Below are 26,356 nucleotides of genomic sequence, written 5' to 3'. Positions count from 1 at the left end.
CAAGTTTTGTCTCCTGTCTTTTATTTTTCTTTGACAGGTTCCTTTTGGCTGTGTGAGGAAAGAGCACCTGAACCACTGGTTTAAAAATCAACCCTTCTGGCAGAGTGCTGAGCACTACCCCTGCTGGGAATGGCCTCTGTAGCTTATCAGAACTTCCTATTTGCTTGAACAACATCTAGAAAAAATAAAATAAGAACTAATATGTCTAGGTGAGGCATCAGTGGTTTCACTTCCCATGAGCCTTTTTTTGCCTTTCCTTTTGGTGTCTGGTTTGTGCTCAACTCCAGTTTGAGGATTTTCAGTGTTGGTGTGTTTTCACAGAGACATTAACCCCAGCATACTCACTGGGGAGCATGATTCACCTCTGTTGACTTTAGCCACCTAAAACTCAGCTGTCTGGCTTTTTAGGATAGGGCTGCCCTTCTGAAACAATTAAAACAAAAAATAAACCCAGGGCTGTGTTTGACTTCCAAAGGCCTGGCTGCCTGCTTAGGTGGAGAATTGGCTCTGATCTGGACCACTCCAGAGCCATTCTAGAGGAGTTCATGGATGCAATCTAGTCTGTATAAGCTACACCTACAGCATCAAATAATTTAGCTCCCCCATTCACATCCAGGTCTTGGCTCCCTGGTGTCTCCATTACGGACATATTGACCCACTCCTCAGTCCTTTTCTGGAATGAATTTCCTCTGGAAGAAGACTTAAACCAGGATAATAAGTTGTGTCTTACTCAAGTTTGGATTTGCTGTTCAAGCACGGAACAGAGATGCAGATCGTCTATTCTGGATATGCCAAATTCACACAGCTTTTCAGCATGTCCTGTATGGGTAACAGTGGATAGAGATATAGGAAGCTAATCTTGGGGGCATTCAAAAATTAATAATAATGAGATGAAGAGTCACTTGTACTTTTTCTTGAAAAGTAACCCTTATGACATCCATAAGGAAAATACATGGATATCAAAGCACCACAAAAACATATGTCTCACTTGCTCCTTGTTTTCTCTGCTATCAAATGCCAGGAAAAGAAGCTTTTCTGTACAGAATTTTTCTGCTTGGACTTAACCTCATTCCCACTGCTTTGAACCAGATTCATGCTTGGCTGTGATGTCTTATAAGAGAGCTGGACGCACAGCACACTGTTGGACCTCCACAAATATTTGAGGATTACAAAAGCTTTGTGCTTGGTGTTCTTATGTCTGTTGTTCGTAGCTGCAATAAAATAAAAGGCTGAGATGAAAAAGTGATTTGTCAATATGAAAATGTCCAAAATGTATTTTATCCTCTTGTACATAGACGACATCAATATGAGCAGCACCTCCCCAGAGAGCTCTGTCATATTGACTTAGCCACCGGAGCTTGGGGTTGAAGTGAGAGGCAGTATTAAATTTTAACTACTCTTTAAATAACATTTTTAAAATCAATAATGTGGGGCCTGAACCCTTGGCTTTCCTATTGCATTTGGCTTTGTTGTGGATGCCATGAAGTTTTACCTGCTCTTTTTTACTCTTTTTATCTTGGTTCCAGAGAAGCATGTCTTCACTATTCCAAGGTAAATATCTACTGATGCTACTGGGGGGCTCTAGTGTGTGGTGTGTGGGACAAGGAAAGTATTGATGCAAAATAATTCCTAGTTGCATGAAAAAACATTTGTCAAAGGCTGACAAATATTTATTGCCCTTGTAATTGGATACGTGGTTCAATCTAACATAAAGATGGTGGGGGAAATGAAATTATTTTAGGTCTTCTTTGCATCCATAAATCCTATGTTTTTAATCATATTACGACTACTCTTTTCGGTCTAAGTGCAAATCAATTCTGTTCATTCGGTACTTCTGAATGCCAATAAAGGGCATTTTGAAGCTTAATGGGAAAAAATAATTTGCTTCATTTGCCTTAAAACAAGAGCTTAAATGAATTACTTCTTGAGGTAGAAAGAGAAACCATTTCAGAAAGTGCTAACAATCTGTTTTCTTTCCAAAGCAGCTTTTATGATTGTTTTTCCAGGCATAAATCATTTTTGAATAACCATTTGGTATTTGCACAATGTTTCAGAAGCAGCTTTATTGTTACCTATTGATAAACTTTAGAAATGCCCTGAAACCAAATGCTTTCTTAAAAAATATGAGAACATATGTCAGAGATGAAGACAGGCAAAGTGCTTTTATTTTCTGCATGTACCACTGGTTTAAAAACCTGAAATGTTTTAATAAGTAAAACAAAAATAATAAGTTCCTCGTGTAGTGATTTTAAGCAAAGCTGAACAACCTAGGACTAAATACAACCTGCTCCCAGAACCAAAATATCTGCCCAAATAAAGTATGAATTATTTCTCATATCCCTTCTGTGATTTTGTGCCACTCTGCAGACCTGTGAGAGGTGAACACCATTGAGTTCATGTATTAAAAAGAGGATCTTTCCTCTCCCTTTGTATTGCAATCATATTTTGTTGTGGATTGCTATGGATGTGGGAGGGTTAAAGTAGGGGGTAACGAATGTGATTTAAGGTGAATTCAGTAGAACAATATTGGTCTGTGCTACTTGAAGATTTCTTTATTTCATGTTTAAATACAGCACTGAATATCTGACTCTTAAAGAAGACTATTTCCCACTGGAAAGCAGGAGCCTAACCCCCTCAGCCCCAGTTACAAAAATGGCTAAAATAATGAGATTCACCTGACTAGATGGCATTTTTACAGAGCTTTGTGTAGGAACAAGTCCCCTTCACCTTTATCTACAGCTAGTGGGGAAAAAATTTGTGTATTTAGAAGGCAATTCATTTCAGGTTAGCACACACATCTAAATCAGCTCTGGTTAACCCAACCCCTAGAGTGCCTGTTTCTTTATTAAGGCAGTGCTCAGCTCAGATGAAGATATCAAATCCATCTAAAATTAACTGAAATGTATCTTACTCACTTACAGGGTAAGATGTATTGTAGTGTGGGGATGGCAGCTGGACTTCTACCAAAACGTAAAAGATATGGGAAACAGGGACAGAGCCCAGTTGGACTCTGGCAAAATATTGGAAGAAGGGAATGAGAAGGATGTTTTCGAGGACAAACTGAAAGCAATCAGGGAAGGAGGGCATGAGAACAGAAAGAAAAGAGGTGTGTTTAAGATGACCAGGTCCAGCTGCACAGGGGCAGCAGGCAGGGTGAGGAAGCTGGGAGTTTCTGAGTTTGGCATAAGGGTAATAATTAAAGCTTTTGTCTGGGTGTTTTCTAGAAAAGTGGGAAGAAGACCCATGAAAGAGAGTACAGTGCCAAATCAAAGGAGGGGAACTGAGAAGGACAACAACTACAGTTTTGGCTGTTAATAGTCACCACACTGAACAGGGGGGGCAGAATTTTGATCAGCTTACTCAGTGTATTCAGGTCCTATCACAAGAGCTAGAGATAAATGGTAGCACCTGCTCAGTACTTACCACACTTGGATGAAATATTTGTGCAACAAACAGTGGGGTACAAGTGCACATCAGCTTCCCCATTATGGCACTCTGAGGCTGTGGGAGTCATGCAGTGAAACCAGATGCAGCAGGCCTTTTCTTGGCTCCTGTGTGAAAAGTCTCCCTCAGCTATGAGAAGACATCCCTTTTTAAAGTAGCCTCAAACACACACTTCAGAGTGCACTTACCTAAAGAAATAGGCAAACTGCCCACCTTGCCTATCCCTGATTATTATTTGATGTTCTGTCAAATGATGGTGGAGTCAACAATAGGGTTGGCATGCTGTTGGTTCTGCATGAGAAACTTTATTCTCATGATTGCTTGGAGCCTGGCTAAAAGTAAAGATGAATCACCTGGTTGCCAGATGCTGTCAGGTGTCTGCTTGAAATCAGTCACAGCAACAAGCTGTGACAATCATGTTATGCTGCTTGAAAACCCTAGTTTTGAGAGCGTTGCCTGTTTTTTCTTTTCAGCACAGTCTTTGCAGACAGGACTGGCAGGGACTTTGATTGTGCCTAGTGTATACAGTGGCACCCATTCCGTGTGATTAGATGGCTGAGAGCCACCCCAGCCCAGAAATGGGAAGAGGGGTCTGACATTCTCCTGAGTCTCCTTCTTCTACACACACAAATTATTTTAATTATCTATCCAATGCAATTTTTATCTACATGACTTGGACTTGCAGGACACTGATGATCATAACTCAATGCAGACTGTTATTTTTTTCTTTTCAGAAAGTGAATTTCAGTTCTGTCACCAACAGTGGGGTCAGACATGGAGTAGCTGGGAAGCACTATGTCATATACAGCATGTCCAGACCATGGTTTTCAAATAGAAAGGGAATATAAGTTACTGGGCAAAGATGGGGAGAACAGTGTTGCAGACAACTGAAACGGTACCACCAGAGGGACATAAATGAGGAGATCAGAAAAACTTGACTGAAGTAGGAATATACATGTACAAAACATCATGTTTGGCTTTTGCCAATCCCTAAGGGCTTTTGGCATACTGGGAGGGCTGATGTCTCTGCTGAATGGTGACTGAGAAACTCAGGGGACAACAGGAGAGCCATCTTCCTGTTCTCAGCTAGTTTTCAACTGTTGCTGCTACTGCTGGGGCTGGTGGCTGTGGTGCTGGTGCCAGCTCCCAGGAGAAGTCTCAGTGTTAATTTTAAATACTGGCTTATTTAAAATTTTTTATTTTAAATATTTTAAATATTTAAAAATGTAATATTGGCTATCAAAGCCCTGCACCACCCTTTTCATGGATTTTACTGATTGGCAGATGGAAAAGTTGGAACTAGATTCAGCATCTTCATTATTGGATTATCTTTGGGTTCACAGCAGCCAAGCCAGGGAAGATGAGTGAGGCCAAGCCTGCTTCTTCATTTTTGCATGAACTGGAGCTGTTCCAAGAATCTGTGCTTTACCTAAAAACCCTTGTTTTTCAGGGATGAAGTTTTGTGGGCTCTCCCACAAACTGATGAACAAGTTAAAGCTCTTCAGGATTTACTGAACACCCCTGAGGTAAACAGATTATTCTGTCTCTCTGAACTCTAGGCCAGATTTTCCCCAAAGTGCTGTAATACTACTTCGCCCTCTCAGAAGAGATTTAGCCCACTTCCATTCATTTGTTCTAATACATCAGCTCAGGAAATGCTTGGTTTTCATTTCTTACTACTTTCTGATTTACATGAGGAGACCCCTCCATAATGTTTCAGTAATGAATTATATTGGAGCTCATATTTCTGCAATTGATTTTGTGTATTAAGGCACTGCAAAACTGGCAAAACACCAACATACAGTAAGTAGAAATACATTTGCTAGGGAACCTCAGCACTTTTGACCAGTGTGATCTTGACCTATATGGCTTGCACACCTTTGAAGATCAGGACTGGATTTTTGTGGTATTTTTTTAAAGGTAGAATCTAGAAGAAAAAAGTATCTTAAATAATACTTTTGTATTATTACTACTTCAATCTTTCATTAGATAAAGGAGTGTTTAATTAAATTGAGACATCTCTTCCTCTTCACTTGCCCAATCACACCCTCCCAGTTTGAAATCAACACTGCAACAAAGGTGCAACCATTCCCTCAATCAACATCATTTACAGGATGATTGAGGATAGTTTCATATGACAGAGCTTTTAAAGGTGTCTATGCCCAGTCTTTCTCTGTCCTTCTTGGCATTTTTTCATTTTATGCCCACCCCAAAATCCTTCTGCTGTCCCTACAAGCATCTTTTAATCCTTCCCTTAAGTTCTCAGAAACATTTTGATAACCTTTCTTCCTCTCTTCCACCTTCACAAGTCACATATACATCTCTTTTTCTGTACCAATATAAACCTCTGCTCCTCCATTTATTTTTTTTACTACTGTAATTCTTCACTTTCTTGTACACAGGAGAAGAAGTCAGGAAGAAGAACTGCAGCACATTCAATGCAGAGAGGGCTTGTGGTGGTTTCTTCCAAGCCATTTATGGGAATATGCAAACCAAACGTTTTTCATGGGTTATAAAAAGAACAATTTATTTCCATGAGTATAAATTGGGCAAGCTATAAGAAAAAAATTAGAATGGGAATAGCAAATAGGAAAAGGAAATGGGAAGGGGAAGGCGAAGGGTAGACACAAACTGTATGTCCCAACCAATTTTAATAGTTACCATTTATTGTTCAAACAATATTCCTTGTGCAACTGAACCATAAAGAAAAAAAAAAAAACCCTATTGTCTGGGTCTGTCATGCTGTATGGTGCCCTAAAAATGCACCCAATAAGTATGCTGACTTTTTTCACACTCTAAATTTATGCCTGATTTACTGCTGTCAACCTTAGATCTTTTTGTATTATTGGTTCTGAAGTTTCAGCCTTTTATTGAATATGTTGGCTTCTGATTGTATTATTGTAAAATATTTAATTTTACCAAGAACAACCTCTTACTTTTCTCCAATTTCTAATCTCTGTATTGCTTCTTCAATTTGACTTTTATTCAAACCCCTTCTGGCACTTATTTCCTCCATGATCAAAGTCATCAGAGAATACAATAACTACAAAGACTGGTCTGATCTTCATTAATTCTCCAAATACCCTCAGGGAAAATAACTCTCAGCAGACTTGAAAACATGTAACATAATAACCAGCTAAATATATCTATTATACTAGAAATACTATCTCAGAAAAGGTTATGTCCTTGTCTTTGTTCTTGATTTATGAATTTCTGTGCAGAAGTCATTATAAACCTTTCTTAAATACACACATTTCATTTCCAGAAGTAGCAGAATGCTACACATCACAAGGAACATTAAACTGCTTGTTGCAAGAAGTCTCTCAAATTGAAAACATATGCTTTGATTATTTTCAAAATGCTTATTAAATGTTAGTAAGAATATTTTTTCTTTCCTCAATAAAAAAAAAAAAAATAAAATGTTTTTGGAAACTTTGTAGGTCATTCTCTGGCAACCTGTTGTTGTTGAAAACATCAAGAAGGACAGAGAAGTCCATTTCTATGTCAGGGCATCCAAAATAAATAGCATAAAAGCTCAGTTAAGGCAACTGACCATCCAACACAAGTATGTATTTTTTATTTGTTGTCATGAATGATTCTGTAAAATTGTTTGTCATTTATTTAACAGGAGGTTGTGCTCTTCCTTTGTTATTTAGAGTCTTGATGGGAGATGTTCAAGGAATTATTGAAAAACAGACTGTCAATGACACAATCAGTGCTCGCGGATCTTCCTCGTACTATGAAAACTACCACTCAATGAAAGAAGTAAGCTGTTTTTGTTGTGAACATCTGTAGATGCAAAGGGTGAAATTTGTCTCATTAGTTGAGAATGGAGATAAAGGGAAAGAAATCACCAGCAGTTAATAATTACCACTGTATTGCTCAACAGTTAAGAGTTCTATTTATTGTAATGCTTTCACAGAGATAGAAAGAAGCACCAGACAAAATCTCTCATTTATTGCCTCAAACTGTCATTCAAAGACAGTGAATACAGAGGCAAAATGAAGTCGCAAAATGAAGTCGCAAAATGAAGTCACAAAATAAACAGGCAAATATTTAAAACATTAAATCAATAACAATGTAAACAAATAGAAATAAACAGGAATTTCAGGGCTACATTTGGACTGTGTTGAGATTGCATCTTACTGTTGGTTTTAACAAAAATTAAAGTCAGGCAAGTGGCAGGTGAGTCGAATTACTAGTTTTTCTTTACCATAGATAAAAATTTTGGGAGGTAGAATGAATTTAAGTCTAGACCACTTCCAGGGATGAAGGAAAACAATAGAGAGAAGATCTACTTACTAACTTCATCCTTGCAGATATATCGTTGGATGGAGGAAGTAGTGAAAGTCCACTCTGATCTCCTCCAGAAAATATATATTGGATCATCCTATGAAAAGCGACCGCTTTATGTTCTGAAGGTATGCCTGTGACATACTGCAAAAAACTTCCCAAGTACTACTATTAGCAAATGATGGGGTTTGGCCAGCATGTTTCCTTTAATCTATACCTACATTCCTATTTTTTGTGTTTTTTAGAAGTTTCCTAAGCTGTTCTAGTAAGATGCATTACCATTGCAAATGCATTTGACCAGATTAGGTTCTTTTCTGGGTCACAAGGAAGTTACCACATCTAGGCCATCATGCAAAGGCATGAAATACTGGCACAGTGGATACCCTCCTCTGCTGACAAAGCCAATCTAGTTTGCTGCCCTGCATAGCTGATGGCACACTCACCTGACCTCAGGTCTTGCTGTAGTTTTGGGGCCCGTGTTAGGACTTTGCAAGCAGCCTGAATGTGGCTCTCTGACTGTACACAAACCTAACCAATGGCTGCATCCTGGCCCAGGATCAGTCTGAGCTCTCCTTACAAGCCAGATGCTGCTTCTTCTTCCATCTTGGTTACCTTTTCACTTCCGCTTTTTATGTGGTACCCTTTATGATAGTGACATTTGAATGCAATCTGTCTTTTGTCAGATTTCTAAAAGCATGGAAAAATCAAAAAATGCCATATGGATTGACTGCGGTATTCACGCTAGAGAATGGATTTCTCCTGCTTTTTGCCTGTGGTTCATAGGTCATGTGAGTACATAATCACATCTGATTACAGTTTTCAAAGCAAAGCAAAAAATCTTGATGCCCTTTACCTTGGTCCAATTGCATTCTAGGATACATAAAGCCTTAATCCATTTACTCCCACAACACCAACACACAATATTTTTGTCTAAGCTATAAGCATAGCAGTGTGTGTGTGTGTGCATGTCAGTAGATAACGGTATGTATGTGTGAGAAAAACAGAAAGTCATTGGGAGTGAATGCAATAGAGCTCAAATGTATTCCAAAGTATGAAAGAAACCTCAAAGTATGTGCAGCAAATCCAACAGAGACATTTATCATTATGATTGGTCAGGGATGGAGAGGGCATGCCAGAAAAAACATGTGTTTTGTAATCTACGAGGGCCATGTCTGTACTGTTGTGTGGATTCCAGGAGTGGTCTTGGCTCTGAGTCACACAGCACATGGTGACTTGTGTCCATATTACTGCAACTGGCACTGCCTGGAGCAGGTCAGAAGACACATAGGGTGAGCTCAAACTGTCCTACAACAACCCTTGGCTCTTCCCCACACGCCTTCCTAGAGCATTAGGTGCCCCATACTTGTCTGCTCCAGGCATGGCACAGCTCCACTCCAGCAATGCACTGGCTGTGATGCATCGCCTACTCCTGTGTCTGCTGCTACTGATTCTCCTGACTCTATGTTTTTCATTTGTGCTCCTGCTTTTCTTCTGGGTCTGCAGAGAATAAAGCCACATAAGCCACCTTCTTCTGAAGGTATTATCCCTGCTAGTGACGCCCTCATGTCAGACCTCCTGAACATGATCAACAACATCCAGCTGTAGTACCAGCTCATGGAAACTAGAAAATCACTGATGGGTTGAGCCGGTAGATTAATGACTGATGGGATTGGCTTAGATTAACCTGCCTTGATGTGTGGCTACAGACAAATAGACACATCTATCTTTAGCCTCTTTATTATCTACACTGCCCAGGAGAGGGAAGAAAGGTGCACCAAAAGAAAAAACATCCAGTTTACAGCTGGATTTTAAAATACATTGCCTTGGTCTTTTTGAACTTCCAGCATCTCTGCTCAACTCCTTATGCTGAGCTGCTGACCCAGTCCCTTGTATGGGACCAGGAAAAGGCTTCTGAGGCCTTTCCTGTCCCAGATGAGGTTTCCCATCTTGCTCAGTTAATGTTCTGAGATATTTGTGCCGCTGAAGATGAATAGATCACACGGACACAGGTCGAGGTGTGGTGAAAGGAAGAAAGAGTTTATTTTTCCTCCCAGGATTTATAGGCTCCTGACCATGGCCAGGGATTGGATGGTCAGGGTAACACTTTCTCACTGCACTGGCCATGAGAGATGCCCATCACAAGACGTGTATCAGAAAGAATGTACACATATCTATGCTTACAGTTACTGTCCTGGGAAAGTCTTGAGAAAACCATGTCAGCAAGCTCAGAAGCTGAGTTTTCAGGGCGACAGATATTATTTATCATTATTTTTTCACAAAAGCAAAGTTCACAGTAAAAATAAACTAGATGACACTGAGACTTCAAAGTCACCAGTACTGTAGTCAGAGAAACAACATAAACGAGTCCTTGAAATGTGAATTATGATTTTGCCATGATGGAACTAAATGATGCGGATGATGATGATGATGATGATAAAAACAATGGAAAAATAATAAATGTATTTCTTTTTGTCATCAGTCACATATATAAAATCTCAACGCCTAAAACATTTGAAAGGATATTGCAGGAGTTAGGGACAGATACAGCTGAATGTACCTTGTGACCCACTGATAATCCCAGCTTTCAAGGTTCCACTGGATAGAAATGCATTTCCCCTTTTCATGCTGCTCCAAATAATTACCAGCTGTGCTGTCATTTTGCCAGTGACATGTCCCTGCAGCATTTTTCAGAAGTAACAGGCTGAACATTTAGGTTTTCCATTATTTTGATCTAATTTACGTGGTTTAAATTCAAATTTTGTTTCTGTATCTCTTTGGAAGCAACATTTTAAAATCTGACATTAATACACATCTGCACACATGCACTAAAATCATCAGCTGTCCCTTGTAAATCCTAGGCATTCTTTATAATGGGTCCACTTTTTGTAATTTAATTTTGTCGTTAAGATTATAGAAAGATTGACATTTCTCATTTAGTAAAAGGAAGTCCATTGCCTGAGGATAACTAGGAAGGATTTAAAATGAAAGAAGGTGATCTAAGTAAGGCATAAAGAAAAAAAAGGATGATGAAGGACTTAGTCTATTCTAATAGGAACAAACCCACTTATCTAGATTAAAATTTATTTCTTTGTCACGGACCAACAACCAGGTTCGGTATCACTAAAGCCTTCAAAATAAGCTGTGAGGCAAAATTAGCGATGTAGATCTTACTGACTCTTGTCATACCGTTGCATTAAACTCACAATACAACCAGAATAAATAATGTTATGTACGGCAGCCATTTGAAATATTACTTGTTATTTTGGAGCTTGCTGTATTTTGGGCAGGAGGGAGGGTTTCTCTTACTTACACAGGCAGCAAAACCTCAAACCTTCCTATTAATAGACTTCATTTCTGTCTCATGACCACCCACTAACACTAAAGGACTGAAGTGTATCTGACTGACTGCTTCAATTTCTCCCTGCGGCACTTCTGAGCAGAGAGGTACATTGCTATTTAACCATTTCCATGATGTGATGAGCTTTATCAGACTCAGGTAGACTGCTCTGATAATTGCATAATTATTTTACACATGCCACCAGATACCTTTGTAGGAAGGTAAGAAAAACAACAATTACAAATGCTTTTAATATGTTTCCCCTGTGCTTTATAGGTAATCCATGTGCGTGAGAGAGATCAGACCATGACAACCCTCCTGGAGCACTTTGATTTCTACATCATGCCCGTGATAAATGTGGATGGCTATGAGTACACGTGGAGCCACCCCTCTGTATGTAGACCTTTTTTGACAGGTTGTGGAAGGTACTGATTTGCTATTTATGGGAATTATCACTGTGCATGGCTAGGGCATAGTTTTCATCCTGGAACTGCACACCCCAAACCCTTCTGTGCTTGGAATTTCTGCATCTTTGCCACAGAAAGTTGGGATTTGTGCTCCTAAACTCACATACTTGGTCAAACTATGTCTTCTGCCCTCCTTCCTCAGCCCAAATTCCATTGAAATCAGAATGTGATCACTTCTTTTCCTACCCAATATTTCCTTTTATCACCCAGCCTTGCTGGCAAGCAGACTGTGGTTTTGGAATCTTCCTTGGTCTTCACCAGCATAGGACAGTAGAGGCACAAGTGGGAAGGCACATTTAACTAACCAGTGAGGTGGTGCATTGACTTTTTCAGCATTTCTCCCTGAACACAACTTGTGTATCTCTTTCCATAGAATCGCCTGTGGAGAAAAAGCCGCTCATCGCATGGTAACAGCAAGTGCATTGGTACTGACATGAACAGAAATTTTGATGCACATTGGTGTGGTAGGACATCATTTTCTTCCTATTGCACATCTGCCTCACTTTTGGCCTTTAATTTTTTTTATTTTGAAAATATTTTTATCTACAAAGTTAAAGACAAATGCAGCTGAGTATCTGTTATGAACTAGTGAAAACTTTCCCAGCGTTATATGATTCTTTTTGGGACTCAGAAATTTTCATCCCCAGATGACACACCATGGAATAACCTCTTCCCAGCACAACAGAGCCCCTTGCATCACACCATGACACACCTGGGGGAGGCTGTTGGTGGGAAGAAAGAAAGAGGGAAGAGGTGGCCCTTGCCATGTCACCCAAGACCTGTTGCACTATCCAGCTGAGTGTACAGCTTCCTTCCGTAATGCCTAGGTGACCAATATTTTTTGCCCCTTAGTGATTCTTATGAAGACTATATCTTATTTAATTACTGCAGGCACTTTGGTACTTGACAAGATTTTTTCATAGTCTGCAGCATAGCTGCCCTAAAATATTGCTCTATAGATGAGATGTGACTTCACTCAGTGCTAAAACTAAAGTCGTATATGGATTTCAGTCATTCTAGCCCATTGTTAAATCATCCATGACTGTTACATCAAGAAAAACATGCATTTTTTCCCCTTAAAGATCCTGACTGCTTCCAGAAAGTTATTTGGTCTTATTCTGAAGACAGAAGTGGTGAATCCTATTTGTCTTCTTGATAATTTGTTCCACCATCAATTTTTCTTAAAGATTTTCATTTTGATTTGTTTTCTCAACTTCCCATTGGGAGTTTGCTTTCCCACAAGATTACATAAATGATCATGTGGAATTGCCTCTTTCCTGTAGTACTTTTAGATTTTAAGATGTGATCTCACAATCATGTGATGAATTTAAATGAAGCATATTCATCCTCTCTAAGACTTTTTATCCAGTCTTTGAACACTTTGTTTCTGCATCTCCTTGACTACTTGTAAGAGCATAATAGGTGAGAAATCCTGGTGGGCTTGCAGAGATTTCTACAAGCATGTGAGTACTTTCCATAGCATGGTGGAATCCATGATTTCTTGTGTATTAGCATCATACTCTGCTCTTTCATTTCATACTCTTGCATTTTTCATGAACAGAAATGCAGAAAGGAAGAAGGAGTAAAACTGTGCACTTTTTTTTTTGGTTAAAGGTCCAGGAGCATCTCACTCTGAATGCCAGGAGATTTACTGTGGACCCTACCCAGAGTCTGAGCCTGAAGTGAAAGCAGTGGCTCGCTTTGTCAGAGACCACAAAGACACCATTAAAGCCTACATAACCATGCACTCCTACTCCCAGTTGGTGTTGTTTCCATATTCTTACACTATGAACAAAAGCAAAGACCATGAGGAGCTGGTAAGTCTTCCCACCCCCTGAAGTTTCACACTTATTTCAGAACTATTCACCCAGCTTTGTTAGTCTTGTAATGAGGGAGTCACTGTGCTGTAAGGATCAAGAATTAGGAAATGACATTTTTCTTGATGTTCTTAACAACTGAAAAAGTCTGGGTTGCTCTGGTAGAGTGTAAGTCAGCAAGTTGCTTCTGAAAGCTACAGAAAAATGAAAATATTTATTCCAGTTTGATTATACATCAACAACACCTAATATGTTGAAGTTGCTGCTAAAAGAGAGGAGTCCTCTTGTTCGGAACATCTTGAAAGGATATATACGTGCAAATTCTTCATCATGTTGTATGGTTTATATAAACTCTGAAATTAATTGGGTGTGTGACTCTCAAAACATCTTTTACATACCTAAGCAATGAAGTATTCTGATGGACACTTGCTACTTTTATTAAGGCTTTTTCTAGGGCGACTTATTTAAAATTGTCTTAGTGGTAAGATGGAAAATATATCCTGCATATGTAGAATTTTACTTATTTGATGAAATGACAGTACAAACTCTCACTGAAAACAGCAGAGTTCAAAACAGAACAGTTACTCTTTCCCTGTAAAGAAGAGAGAGGTGCACTGATTCTGGGCATTCTACTCTTCTTCATGGCTTAAGAGTAGGGTTCTCTCAAATTATTTTCCTGCTGTATTTGTCAATATTACTTAAAAGAAGAGTGACTTAAATACCATGGCAGAAAAGAAAAAATATGAGATGAATGAGAAAAAATGGTTTGACAACAGTTTACTGCCAGAAGTGGGGATAAAGTTCCATCTATACTTCTTACCTGTCTACAGCAGAAATGCAATCTGTAGCATGGGCATACACTGAAAACTTTTACCACATTCAGTGGGTTTTCTAAAACCTTTTATATGATTATTTAATTAATTTGAAATCCTGAGCACACTGTAAGTAAATTCTAACTGCGTACATATTACCTATTATCACAAAGCCTTAAAGGTAATAATGTTTTGTTTAATTTCAGGAAAGTCTGGCACAGAAAGCAGCTAAAGCTATAAAGAGGACGACTTGGAAAACTTACAGACCTGGTGCTGGTGCACAAACAATCTGTAAGTATGACTTTACTGCAATGAAAGGCAGGACAGTATATCCTTGTCAGCATCAGAAGACAGCTTTTGAACAGAAAAGGTTTGGGTTTTAGGCAATTTTCTATTTTCCCTTCCTCACACAGATTTAGCTCCTGGAGGGTCTGATGACTGGGCTTATGATCTTGGCATTAAATATTCTTTTACCTTTGAGCTTCGTGACACGGGAACTTACGGATTTTTGCTTCCTTCTCGAGAAATCAAGCCAACTTCCTTAGAGGCACTTTCTGCTGTCAAAGAAATAGCTCAACATGTTCTACAAAATTTGTGATGTTGAATATAATTTATTCCAGCATGACTGCAATTAGTTATTTACAAAAATGTAATAAAAAAAAAAATCTTGCTTCTTTATTAAATTTCTTTCTACATAGGCAAAACCCCCGAATTACTGCACCCCCTGTATTCTAGAATACATCCACTTTTTTCAGCCAGACTTTTATATCTACAATGGTAGCTCCCTGCACCACAAGTATAATTGTGAGAGCGCAGTATAAGGGGAAAAAAAGCACACATGTCCCATGATGGTGAGCGGAAAGCGTCTCTGACTGACACAGGGCACACTGGGCAGACACCATCCATAGGAGAGATTCCCCCATTTAGGTCACTTGTGTTATTAGAGGATTTTGTTACAAGAGCACAACCCTACTTATCCTGTCCGATGTGAAGCAGGAAGGGTGTTCGCAGCACGGCGAGGACACACAGGTGGCCAAACCACCAAGCGGCAGCTCCCCAGAGGCTGCTCCACTACAATTAGCCAAATCCACCCTGCAGCCAAGGGTTTTTTTGTAGCACAGCACTGGCCTGAAGACTCTGTAAGACCTTTGTAAGGTGACAGGACAAGGGGCGATGCTTTTAAACCAAAATTGGGCAGGTTTAGATTGAGAAAGGGTTTTTTTTTTACAATAAGGGCGGTGTGGCGCTGGCACAGGTTGCCCAGAGAGGCGATGGATGCCCCATCCCTGGAAACATTTATAGACAGGTTGGATGGGGCTCTGAGCAAGCTGTTCTAGCTGAAGATCATGGAAACACAGACTCAGTGAGGTTGGAAAAGACCTCTGGGTTGGAAAAGACCTTTTCCTCACTGAGTCCAAGCTAGAATCCAACACCACCCTGTCAATCAGACCAGGGCACTGAGTGTCACGTACAGTATTTCCTTTAACAAATTTCCTTTAAAGTATTTCGTTTAAAACTTGAAAGTTTTCAGCTACAGAGACTCCACCACCTCCCTAGACATCCATTCCAATGTTTAATCATCGTTTTTTGTCTGGAATTTCTTCCAGGTGTTCAACTTGAACTTCCATTAGCGCAGCTTAATACTCGGTCTTCTCGTCCGAGAAGTTTCGTCCTGTTACTTGTTGCCAGGGAGAAGGGACCGCTCCCACCTGGCTAAATCTCCTTTCAGGTGGCTGTAGGGAGCGATAAGCTCGCCCCTCAGCCTCCTCCAGGTGACACTTCCCCAGCCCCGCCAGCCACTCCTCAGCGCGCTCCTGTTCCAGCGCCTCCTCCGGCCCCATTGCCCCTCCCGGAAGGCGGAGCCGGGCGCCTGCCCCGCCCCCCAAGATGGCGGCGCTGCCGCTTCCGACCTTCCCGCCACCGCCCTCCCAACTGCGACGTCACCGCCGTCGTCATCGTCGTCATCATCGGCGGCGGCGCGGGCGGCGCGAGGGCCGCCGGGAAGGGCGCGCGGAGGCGGTGGCGGCGGCGGCGCTCCCACGACGGCTGTCCCGGCGCGCGGGGCGGGAGCGGCGGGTCCGCGGGGGCGCGCGCCGCTCCGCGCGCTCCTCCCCCTCCTGCCCGCGCCGCTCCGCGCTCAGGCCCGGGAGGACGGACCCCCCCCTCGCCCCCTCCCACCCTCTCCGCCCCGGGCGGCGGCGGAGGAGGCGGCGGGGAGCGGCGCGGCAGCGCAAGGAGCAGGTGAGTGCGGCGGGGCGGCCGCGGGCGCGGAGGGTGGGGCGGAGAGGCGGGGCGGGCCCCCGCGTTCCCTTCCCCCCGCCCGGCCCCGGCCCGTGGCCGCAGGGCCTCGGGCGCGCTCGGCCTGCGGAGCGCAGCGGCGGGGAAGGGCCGCGCCCCCGTCCGGCTCGGTGCGCGGCCGGGGGCTCACGGGGGGCTCCCGGAGGAGGGGTGGGGGGAACGCCCGCAGGCGCGGCGCGGGCCCCGGGTGCCGTTCCGTCCGTCGGTGGTCGTGCTGCAGTCTGCTTCCCGTATACTCGGATATTCCCTGTTCGTGGGGGTTTTTTGGTTGGATTTTGGTTTTGTTTGTTTTTTTTTTTCTCCCGCTTCTGTAGTGCTCTTCTCCCACTTTCTGGCAGTAAAATAGTTTCTGCTTTATGTGCTTGAGAGGGGCCACTAATTTCGCTTGTATAAATTCACTCATCACCATTCCTTCAGGTAGTGGCTACACCTAACCCCCATCCCTTCCAGAACTTGTAGCCGGGAACGTTGGGTTAGTGTGTTTTGGGTGGTCTGCTTAGGGCCTCGCCTTTGACTTCTCGATGGATTCACACTCCACCGTTGATTTCTTGTCAACCTTCTGCAAGACTGTTTGAAGATCAGGTGTTTGGCTCTCAGTGGGTTAGCAGCCAGCGCTTTGAGGGATCTTGGGCTGGTGATGAAACACTCACGGTTCCTCTGCGCAGAGGGAGTGGACAGACTCAGCCAATGTACCTGAACACTAAAGAAATGTGGCTTTATGTGGCTGTGCCCGAGATAACGCACCCTGCTTCTCAGCATGTTGGCTGAGAGTGACGGCGTGCTAATGTGCTGATCCAGCTCACAGATTGGAGGTAATGTGTATCCAGCAAGCTGGATACTGAGGCAGAGTGACCTCGGACCTGTCCACGCCAGTCTGCACAGACTGTCCCTTAGTCTGGCGAAACATCTTCTTTGAGTATGAAGACTTGGTTAGACAAGGCATGGAATACTCCGTACTTCCTGAGCCCTGATGTTTTTATTCACCTGTAGAAAGCCAACCATGATTTTATACTTGTGCATAATTACCAGTTGCTTATTGCTACTAATGGAGAAATATCATATGTGAAATTAGAGGGGTAGGTTCAAGTTACTGTGGTGATGGGTTACAAACAAGAAGTTTTAAAATTTGGATTAATTTCTAGTTTTGTGTTAGGCTTCTCTGTGTGAGTATTCGACTGCTCTTTTTGAAAGTTCATTATGAATGCATTTTACCATTTTTAGTAATATTTTTAGGTAGTAAACCCACGGAGCTTCTTCAAATATCTCTATTTCATTAGCAATGTGACATGGAAGTGTTAACATTTTAATAGGACCCAAAATATTTTCAGGTAAAAGCTCTTCATTTTAAAAAGTGCAGGGAACCATTCCCAAAGCTGTTATTTAGTTTTCAACATGCATTTAGGTTATCAAGGAGTGTTAATAATGAGTTTGTATCTGAACTTCTGTAGGACTTGAAGTAATTTTGCTTGTTATTTGAAATGGCATATTATTTACCTCTTCAAAGGTAGGATTTTCTGAAGTGATGTTATGCTTAGCTTGTGTGTGGTGTGTGCATGTGCAGGCATTGACATGCTTATGAGTGATGTCTTGGACTTCCTGAAGAGATTTTTATCTCCTTAAATGTTTTCTTGTTTTTGAACTTTTCTTTTGTTCTGTTACATCTCAGTTTCAGGTTTTCCTGTAGAATCCTTCAGGATTTGTTTTTTCAGGGGGTTGGATTAGGTTTTTCTAGCAGAAAACCAGGCATTTCAGCTATCTCTTCATTATGACTTATGTAGTATCACACTGATTTTGAAGAAAAATGTTAAGCATGCTTGACACCAAGATATAGGAATACTGGTAATAAAAAGTAAGAATTTCAGTGAATGCTGTGTCATCATAACATGCCTCATTGATTTCAGTTCATTGGTCAGTGTTCACTAGGTGCACTCACTTCTCTCAAGTGTGTCACATTTTAGATGATTTATGTACATAACGCTCTGTGATATGTTCCTCTTCAAATGGTAGTGTAATTAATGTCATTAACAGATTGTCACTCACCCTGAGAAAGTTAATTCATTTTAATAATAACATAGATGCATCTGCAAATGAGTTATACTAGTGTCACAGTATTTCTAATTAATTATAAAGGTTGTCATAGATCTTATTTATGCATGGAAATGTGATAAATTGCAGTTAAAATTTTAGGTAGAGAATTTATTTTAGAAGGATAAAGTTAACTTTGCTTAGTTCCAGAAACTTCATTCTGTTTCAGAAGTAGCAGAAAGTTCAGTGCCCCTAAGTAGAGTCAGCAGTGCAATGTCACATACCTGAAATAGAGAAGTGCATAATGTTCTACTTAGAAAATTTTTAATTTTTTTTTTTTTTTTTTTTTTTAATAATCTGGTAGGAATTATTTGAAATGTTGAGAGTGCTTAAGGCTCAGTCCACACTGGTACTCACAGCTGTCTAATCCCACATTAGTGTTTGATAAGGAGATGGTAATTAAGAGGCACAGACATCTGATGGAAAGTCACTGCACTGGCCATCAATGTGGGATTGATAACAGGACTGTGATCATCAGTGGTAAAACAGCAGAAGGTGAAAGTGTTTCAGAAGGCAAATCTTTATGGGATGTTCCATATAAATTGTTCTTGGTTATCCATTAATGTGCAATCTGAGAAATTTGGAAATTAAACATGTAATTTTTTCCCTTTCAAACAGTAAACAGTACTTTTTTATGAGCAAGGAACCTTTTCAGAAACGCAAAATCTGTCCGTTATCCGTCTGAGATTTTCAATACTGTTTTAATAGTCTCTTTATTTTTCCAACTCACTTGGTCCTCAGAGAATGAAAATGGGACTGAGTGCATTTGCAGACCCAGTCTCTCAAAAGCAATGTTTGACAAAATGAAATTCCACCGTTTGCCTCAGAATAATGTGTCTGGACTGTAATCCTGTAGCCTTTGATAACATCTATATTCACTTAGCAGTGGAATGTCTTGCAGTTCTTTTTACATGAGTAAGGCCCTTGTGTTAATATGTGCATAAAGAAAGTAATATGCTGTGCACTTACAGCATGTGGGGTGTGTTTATTTCCTTAGAGTAATCTATCAGGAAATATCTCTTCTGTTAATAAAGGACCTGTTGTTAATTGCAAACTGGTAGATATGGACCAGACTATGAGGATAGAATTCACAGATTGCTACAAGAAATAGCCCAGGTTTTTGTTTCTCATTTTTAGTTGCTGTTTTGGGTTTTTTAAGTAGGGGGTTTGACAAACCTTAGAAGATTCATGGTTGAATGGTATTCTTAATTTCCTTATGCCAAAATACAGGGAAAAACGTGGTTGGAATTAAATTATCTTTTCAGTTATGATGATGTTGCCCCCTTCATCCTCTCCATGTTTATGGCAATCCCTTTAAGCCTAGTCATCATCATAACTTCCTATACAAGTGAATTCCAAAAAGGCACTTAATGCTGTGAAAAATTAACATCAAAAATGAAAGTTTTGCCTCTGTTTCTTTGAAAATAAAAATACATTGGAATTGAGGCAAATTAATGTGATTTTTCTGTATGCTGCTACACTGTCAGTGTGTACTGTACTTGTGTATTAGATAGACTCATCTGTCCTTCATGTGTTGAGCCTTCTGCCTATGCCATTGCCAGTGTTGTTTATATAACCCTTTTTATTTCAGATATGGCTCTTTTAACTGTAAATATTTAATCCAAATTAGGCATTTATTATATGATTGTCTTATTAAAAATGCTTTTGCATGTGTCAATTGATTTTTATATCTTCTATATAAAGGGTGTGACTGCGTGAAACTGTAGAAATTTAGTAGTTTTTTTTCTTAAATTCTGTGAGAATCCTGAAATGGAAGGGTGTTCAGCTAGGTGAGATATGGTATTGTTTTGCTTTCTAACTTTAATGGTTTATCCTGTCAGACTTTTTAACTATTGCTGCACATTGAGCTGTCCACAATGACTCCTAATTATTTTTCTCAGAAGACTGGACTAATTTGGTCTCATCAAATATTTAAACAGAATCATTTCTCCTTCTGTGCGTTGCATTATGTTTATTTGCATTTCATCTGCTGTTGTATTACTCAATTCTCTAACTCAATTAGATCTTTCTGGAAATCTCTCTTCTCCACAGTTCTTACTAACCCAAATAATTTCATACTACTGGAAATTCTAATGTTTGACTGTCTGCTTACACTAATTGATGTTAACCATTGCTTTTAATGTTTGGTATACACCATATGGTTAACTTCTACCTTCCCTGAACATCTTGGTTCATGTCTTGATTATCTGAACCTTATTTATGAGATAAAATTCTTCAGATAATCAGAGGCTTGGAGAAGGAGTCAGTAGAGCAGAGGTCTACTGAGAAATTTCAAATGCACAGTGTAAGCTTACTTTCTTCCATTGTTTATAAAGGAGCTAAAGTGCTTCACAAGAGCGTCAGCGCAGCATTTTGTTTGTAGAAATTGAACAGGTGTCAGACTCCTAGGGAATTCTTGTGGTGGAAATAACTGTAGGGTTCAGATAATGAAGTGTCCACGTTTATACACCATAATACTTTGTTTCTGTGAAATGTAACCTTACCATATGGATACTGTGGGAACATATTGCTGATCAGATGATGAAAATGTGTATTAATCCTCTCTGGTGGATGTTAGTTTAAAATGTGTATTATTCTGGCTTTATCTGAACTTTGTCATTTGTAACCTGTTTGTGTATGAGATACTTTGTGTGTGTGTGTGTTCTAAATGCAGTGACACGTGAGCAGAAGAGACAGCAGCAGCAGGTTAGGAGATTAGTGTTTGGCTAATCATGATCTATTGATTAATGAGGGTGATGGCACATTGCAGTACAACAGAGGTGTTTTTTTGAGCTGTATATAAGTTGTCAAGCACCTGGCAGATGTTCCCGAATTGATTTTATTTTTGTATAGATCAAGTAGTGTGTAAAGAATGGACAATAGTTTGTGAGGCCCATTTTGCCCTTTTTGTACAATCTGTCTGTAGTGCTAAATATATATGTTCTTTTTTTTTCCCTCTTTAAATATGGGGTTTTTTTCCTTTAACTCCTTCCTTTCTCAGGTAAGATAAATTGTGGCTTCTTGTTTATCAAAGTTATGCTGTGTTTCCTTTAAAATATGTTCTTAATGAGAAGGAGCTACTTTTTGAGCAGCTTAAGAAGTGCATCATCATTATGGAGTTGATTTTTTTTTCTAAACTCGTGTAATTCCAAATAGTTGTAGGAATCAGACCAATAAGAAACGCAGGCTGTGGATGATAGCAAAATGGTTTTCAGTAGGTTGTCATACACAACAAGGAGGGGAAAAATAAAGCTCTTATTTCTTGAAATTTGTTTCAAAAGTGGGAGGCATTTTTAGTGGTTGGAACTGGTTTCTGAGAGGTTGGTGAAATAACATTAAAGGTTCTATTCACTCATGCACCAAAAATACATCATGAAAGAAAGCATCTGTCCTGTGTGGTGTTTGCTGCCTAAATGAATAACATGTTGTATGATCTTTCCCAAGGGGAAGCTGAAGAATACAAAGCAGGTCGTGAAATAAAATGAAAAGTTATCACTACTGGTGTTCAGCTGACTATTTCAAGTCAGAAGCATTCCTTGTTATTAGATACATTTCACTCATTTATGACTTCTTTTTCTTTCTTCATCACCTCTGCAGCAACTTTTGCAGCATATATCATACTGTTTTATTCATGTGAGTTCAGTGTCAATAGCCCCAAACTGAAGGATTTTACAGTTTTGCTTTTTTTTTTGGTTGAAGTAGTACAAAATGTCAAAAATTAGAAGGAAGGTCACAGTGGAAAATACCAAGACCATATCCGATAGCACATCCCGAAGACCCAGTGTATTTGAAAGGCTTGGACCCAGCACTGGAAGTACTGCAGAGGTGAGTTGTAAAAGTGTTCTTCTTTTCCTCCCCATCCCAGCATCTTCTTTTTCAGGATTTATGTGGTGGGAAGAGTAGCTCACAAGCACCCAATATTCAGATGTTACTCAGGTTAAGTAAAGGTGAAAAGAACTCCTTAACACATGGATGTTCAACATGCTAATACTAGAATTTTCAAATACCATGTGTTGTGCCAGCTTCTGGATGGAGCAGTAGTACTGTGCATATTAATAATATTTCCACCTACCTAAATTTTTCTCTGCCAGACCTGATGCTCTTTGTTGATTTTTTTTTTTTAATCAATTATATTACTGGTGGACAGAAATTACAGATAAATGGGACTTAATGTGGAGTCATTTGTTTGTTCTGCCACACTCACACCAATGGTATTTCCAGAAAGGAGTGTGAAATTCACCCAGTAATGTCTGTCTCTTAGACACAGTGCCGTAACTGGCTGAAGACTGGCAACTGCCTCTATGGGAACACATGTAGATTCGTACATGGCCCTTCACCACGAGGTAAAGGCTATAGCAGCAGTTATAGAAGGTAAATCAAGAACTCACTTTGAATTCTTCACATGCTGTAGGAAAATAGCTTTTGCAACTCTGTCTTTTGTTTTGTTGTTTTGGTTTTTTTTAAAGTGAAATGCTGTGGTGTGCCTAATTGTATGTTCTATCAATAACCAATTGCCTTATGAAGCTGCTTAAAACAATTACTTTGGCAATATGCAGGATTTTTGTGTGTATACAGCTTGAAAAAAATGAATAGAGTCAACTGGATGCAGATTAACTATATATTACTTGAAATGGGAAGTTCAAGTACCTTAGTACTTTTTTGTTTTGGCATAGTGTCACTGCAGCTTTCTGTCCTGTACTAAAATGCTGGTTTGCAATTACTCACAGCAGTGCTCAAACTCACAGCCCTTCTGACTTTGCTATGTTGTGTGATGAATGTCTATCCTTTCTCTCCTGTTGTGAGAAAACATTTCTCTTCAAAACATGGCTTTATGACTTTAGCTATCAGATATAGAAAAATGTCCTTTATTGTAGGGGGAGATCCAAAAAATTACCTCATTTTTCAAAAGAGAATATTTTTTATTATATGTCTCTTCATATGTTACTAAAATTTTATTTTTTTTTTCAACTGTCCTTCGTGTGGCATAACACCTAACTTAACTGAAACCAAGTATGGCAGCAAGCTTGTAGTATTCTTATTATAAAGGACAGAAAGATGTTATGGTTTTAGCATAGTATCTCTTTCTGTGAACACTTAATAATTTACAAACATAATGCCAATATTACCTATATTACCTGTAGATTGCAAATATAACCTATAGATTATGGATGGGCACACTGAAGCACCAAAGAGTAAAGCAACAAAAGGAAGGTTGGCATGAGGTTAGGGTTCTGTGTCCTATTTTTTCCTATTCCTGTGGCATGCTTTTACGATGATCTTGGCTTTGCTTGTTTGATCTTCCATTGCTTCTAAGATGGTAGCAGCTGGGATACGAAATACATCACTTGAGTTTAATGTTTCTTTTGGTGTGTAAAAGATTTTACTCTGTTCTGCACTTAATGTTCCAAATTAATAAAGTAAGCGGTTTACTGGTAGGGATTAAATTTTAAAACTGTTATAATGCCACTTTCTCCTTGCTTTCAGTGTTTGGAACACTCAGTGCTACTTGGTTCTATTTGGTCATTTGAAGAAAGGTGACATTTCTTTTAATGATTAAAGCTGTGTTTCTGTTTCACTGTCACCACTGACATTTAAGAAAAATGTTGATTTCCTTCTTATTGCTAACTTTTTTACTAGGACTATATGAAAAGTCAAAGGACAAATCTTCCTACTTATTTGCTTGGCACATTCAGCATTTAATAAAGGTGTTCTTAAAAGTAAAAAGGGGGAGGAAGCCCACCACCCCCACACGCCCCCCAAAACAGACAAATGAGAGAACTGTGCCTGTCTTCAAAAGTTTCCACTAGGAGCTCTTGGCCAGGCATAGAAAAAGCTGGTACATAATATGTACATAATAAAATGTTCGCATTTTCATGCCATTTAACATAAGAGAGATTTTCACAAATGTTATCCAGGCACTTCAAATGCAATTTTATTGGCTTCAGGCAAGCCAAACTAATGCTGCTTCTGCATCAGTTCAGTTAAAGCAATACTATTGTTCAAGTAACTGGGATAACCAAATGGTAGCGTGTCTGTGTGTGTTCAGCCACGTTTGCCAGGGAAGTCTCATGTGCTTTGCAAGGAGTTGGGTAGGACAAAGCATGTCCTGCTGCCTTTCTGCCTTTGTACCTTCTGCCTCAATTTCCATACCCGTCTGCCGTAATTCCTGTTGTTAATCATAATGCCTCGCATAGTTCAAAATATCACCGGACAGTAGGAAAACGTGACTATAAAGTGTAAGAAAGATTGTTCCATTTTAGCACTAATGCTGCCTCTCACAGCATGAATTGTAATCTTGCTATAAAAATAAACCCTAATGTGTTTTTACATGAAGCTTACCTGATGATAGTATTAAGAATTCAATATTAGACCTGCCAGTCTTCCCAACATCAGAATTAAGGAGAAGATAACTAAGAGATGTGTGTAAACATGCTATCCCATAAGGAATTTTGCTCTTTCTGTCTTTGTAGATTACTGGTTAGCTGCTTGGCAGCTTCCTGGCTGGCTCCTTCAGCAATTGTTGGGATCTGTGCCATTGCTGGGCCCTTTTCCTAGTTGTACTGATCCTCTTTATTTGCGATCATCACACTGCATTTAAAAACCAAACCAAGCCAGCAGTCATATTAGGAAAGAATGTATGGATTTTGAAAGTTTCAAATATCGTAGCATGAGAAGCTGGAAAACAGGACAGTGTTTCTTGAGCAGTTACAATATGTACATAATACATAACACAAATATTGGTCATCTGCCTCTATGCATGTGTGTGCTCTCATACAGGTGAGCACAGATATCCTCAGGTAGGTGTGTTGCAAGGTGTGCCTGTTGCTGGATACTTGTTCCTGACACTGTAAGAAGTACAGGAGCAAATGAAGGCACTGTTATGAATGTGCATTTCCTAAATGCTGTTGAACATGTAGAACTGAACTGTTGCAGGAAGTAATGCTGTTTAAAATCACTTAACTGCTTTAGAATTTGAAATGAGGAAATTCTGCATTTTAGGCCTTATTTGAAAGATGGGCCTGGCTCAAAATATTAAAAAGAAATTGCATAATGCCTTTTGTATGAAAGGTTCTGGCAGTTGCAATCTAGCTACAGCATCTTAAAACTGCAGAGGTAAATTTTCATGATCTGTTGAAGTTCAACAGTGATCATGACCTGGAATAACCAGAGATCCCTTCTGGAGTGGGCTGGGGGAAAGTTGTGTAGAAATGAAGCTGTGGTACACATAAGAGAAAAATCAGCTAGAAGACCAGCTTATTTTTCTGTGCATTTAGCCAAAGCATCTGAAACAGTCATGGCTTCCTGAGTAATTATGTCTTAAAGTTTGACTAATTGTCAGTCTTATTTTATTAGAGTTTTTGGAGGGTTATGCTGTCTTTGGGGAAGGAGAAATAGAGTGATTATCATGACTTTGCTTTTGTGTTCTCCTAAAGCTGAAAAAAAGCTGACCCAGTAACAGTGAAACCAAATAAAAAAATCAAACAACACACCCCAGCCCTGAATGTGTACCTTTTAATTTTCTGTGGTTTTTTTCATAACTTTTATAATATTTAGGTAGATTTGAATAATATTTTAGCAAAATACCTTTTTCAGTATTGGAGGGAAGAAAAAATTTATTAATTGAGGGTAAAATGACTTGGATATTTTGGTTTTTTACTCCAACCTATAACTTTAAAAAAAAAAAAAAAGAGCTATTAAAATATCAGATGTCCCTCTGTAAGGTACATGAGCTGCATTCTGTGCAAGTTCTCTTGCTTTGTCCTTCAGCTAATGTGATTTTTTTTTCCTGAAAATATACCTCTC

The 26,356-nt window shown here is 39.7% G+C and overlaps 2 protein-coding genes across 7 annotated transcripts in view; both read left to right on the top strand.

Annotated features, from left to right (window-relative positions):
* Window positions 1-1,405: 1,405 nt before the first annotated feature.
* Window positions 1,406-14,860, top strand: CPB2 (carboxypeptidase B2). 3 transcript variants are annotated; one of them, XM_058829505.1, is made up of 11 exons: window positions 1,406-1,551; window positions 4,895-4,970; window positions 6,885-7,009; window positions 7,101-7,209; window positions 7,764-7,865; window positions 8,421-8,525; window positions 11,351-11,467; window positions 11,915-12,005; window positions 13,156-13,358; window positions 14,377-14,461; window positions 14,584-14,860. In XM_058829505.1, exons 1-11 carry the CDS (start codon window positions 1,481-1,483, stop codon window positions 14,766-14,768), a joined length of 1,269 nt encoding a protein of 422 aa, XP_058685488.1. In that variant the 5' UTR covers window positions 1,406-1,480; the 3' UTR covers window positions 14,769-14,860. The 3 variants fall into 3 exon arrangements, with proteins under 3 accessions (XP_058685488.1, XP_058685489.1, XP_058685490.1); XM_058829506.1 differs by lacking the exon at window positions 7,764-7,865; XM_058829507.1 differs by lacking the exons at window positions 4,895-4,970; window positions 6,885-7,009 and having other exon boundaries at window positions 1,436-1,551; window positions 7,073-7,209.
* A 1,182-nt stretch (window positions 14,861-16,042) lies between these two features.
* ZC3H13 (zinc finger CCCH-type containing 13) overlaps window positions 16,043-26,356 on the top strand; it is a 46,450-nt gene continuing 36,136 nt past the window's right edge. For 2 of the 4 annotated variants that reach the window (XM_058833569.1, XM_058833562.1), the window contains exons 1-3: window positions 16,043-16,411; window positions 22,256-22,378; window positions 22,815-22,924. In XM_058833569.1, coding sequence (XP_058689552.1) covers window positions 16,058-16,411; window positions 22,256-22,378; window positions 22,815-22,924 — 587 coding nt within the window. In that variant the 5' untranslated portion in view covers window positions 16,043-16,057. Of the gene's footprint in view, window positions 16,412-22,252; window positions 22,379-22,814; window positions 22,925-26,356 lie in introns of all 4 variants that reach the window. The other 2 variants (XM_058833584.1, XM_058833578.1) reach the window with 2 other exon arrangements.

This window comes from Poecile atricapillus, chromosome 1 (genome assembly GCF_030490865.1).
Source record: "Poecile atricapillus isolate bPoeAtr1 chromosome 1, bPoeAtr1.hap1, whole genome shotgun sequence".
NCBI classification, from domain to species: domain Eukaryota; kingdom Metazoa; phylum Chordata; class Aves; order Passeriformes; family Paridae; genus Poecile; species Poecile atricapillus.
Note: the sequence above shows the minus strand (reverse complement) of the source record. Positions and strands in the feature narration are given on the sequence as shown.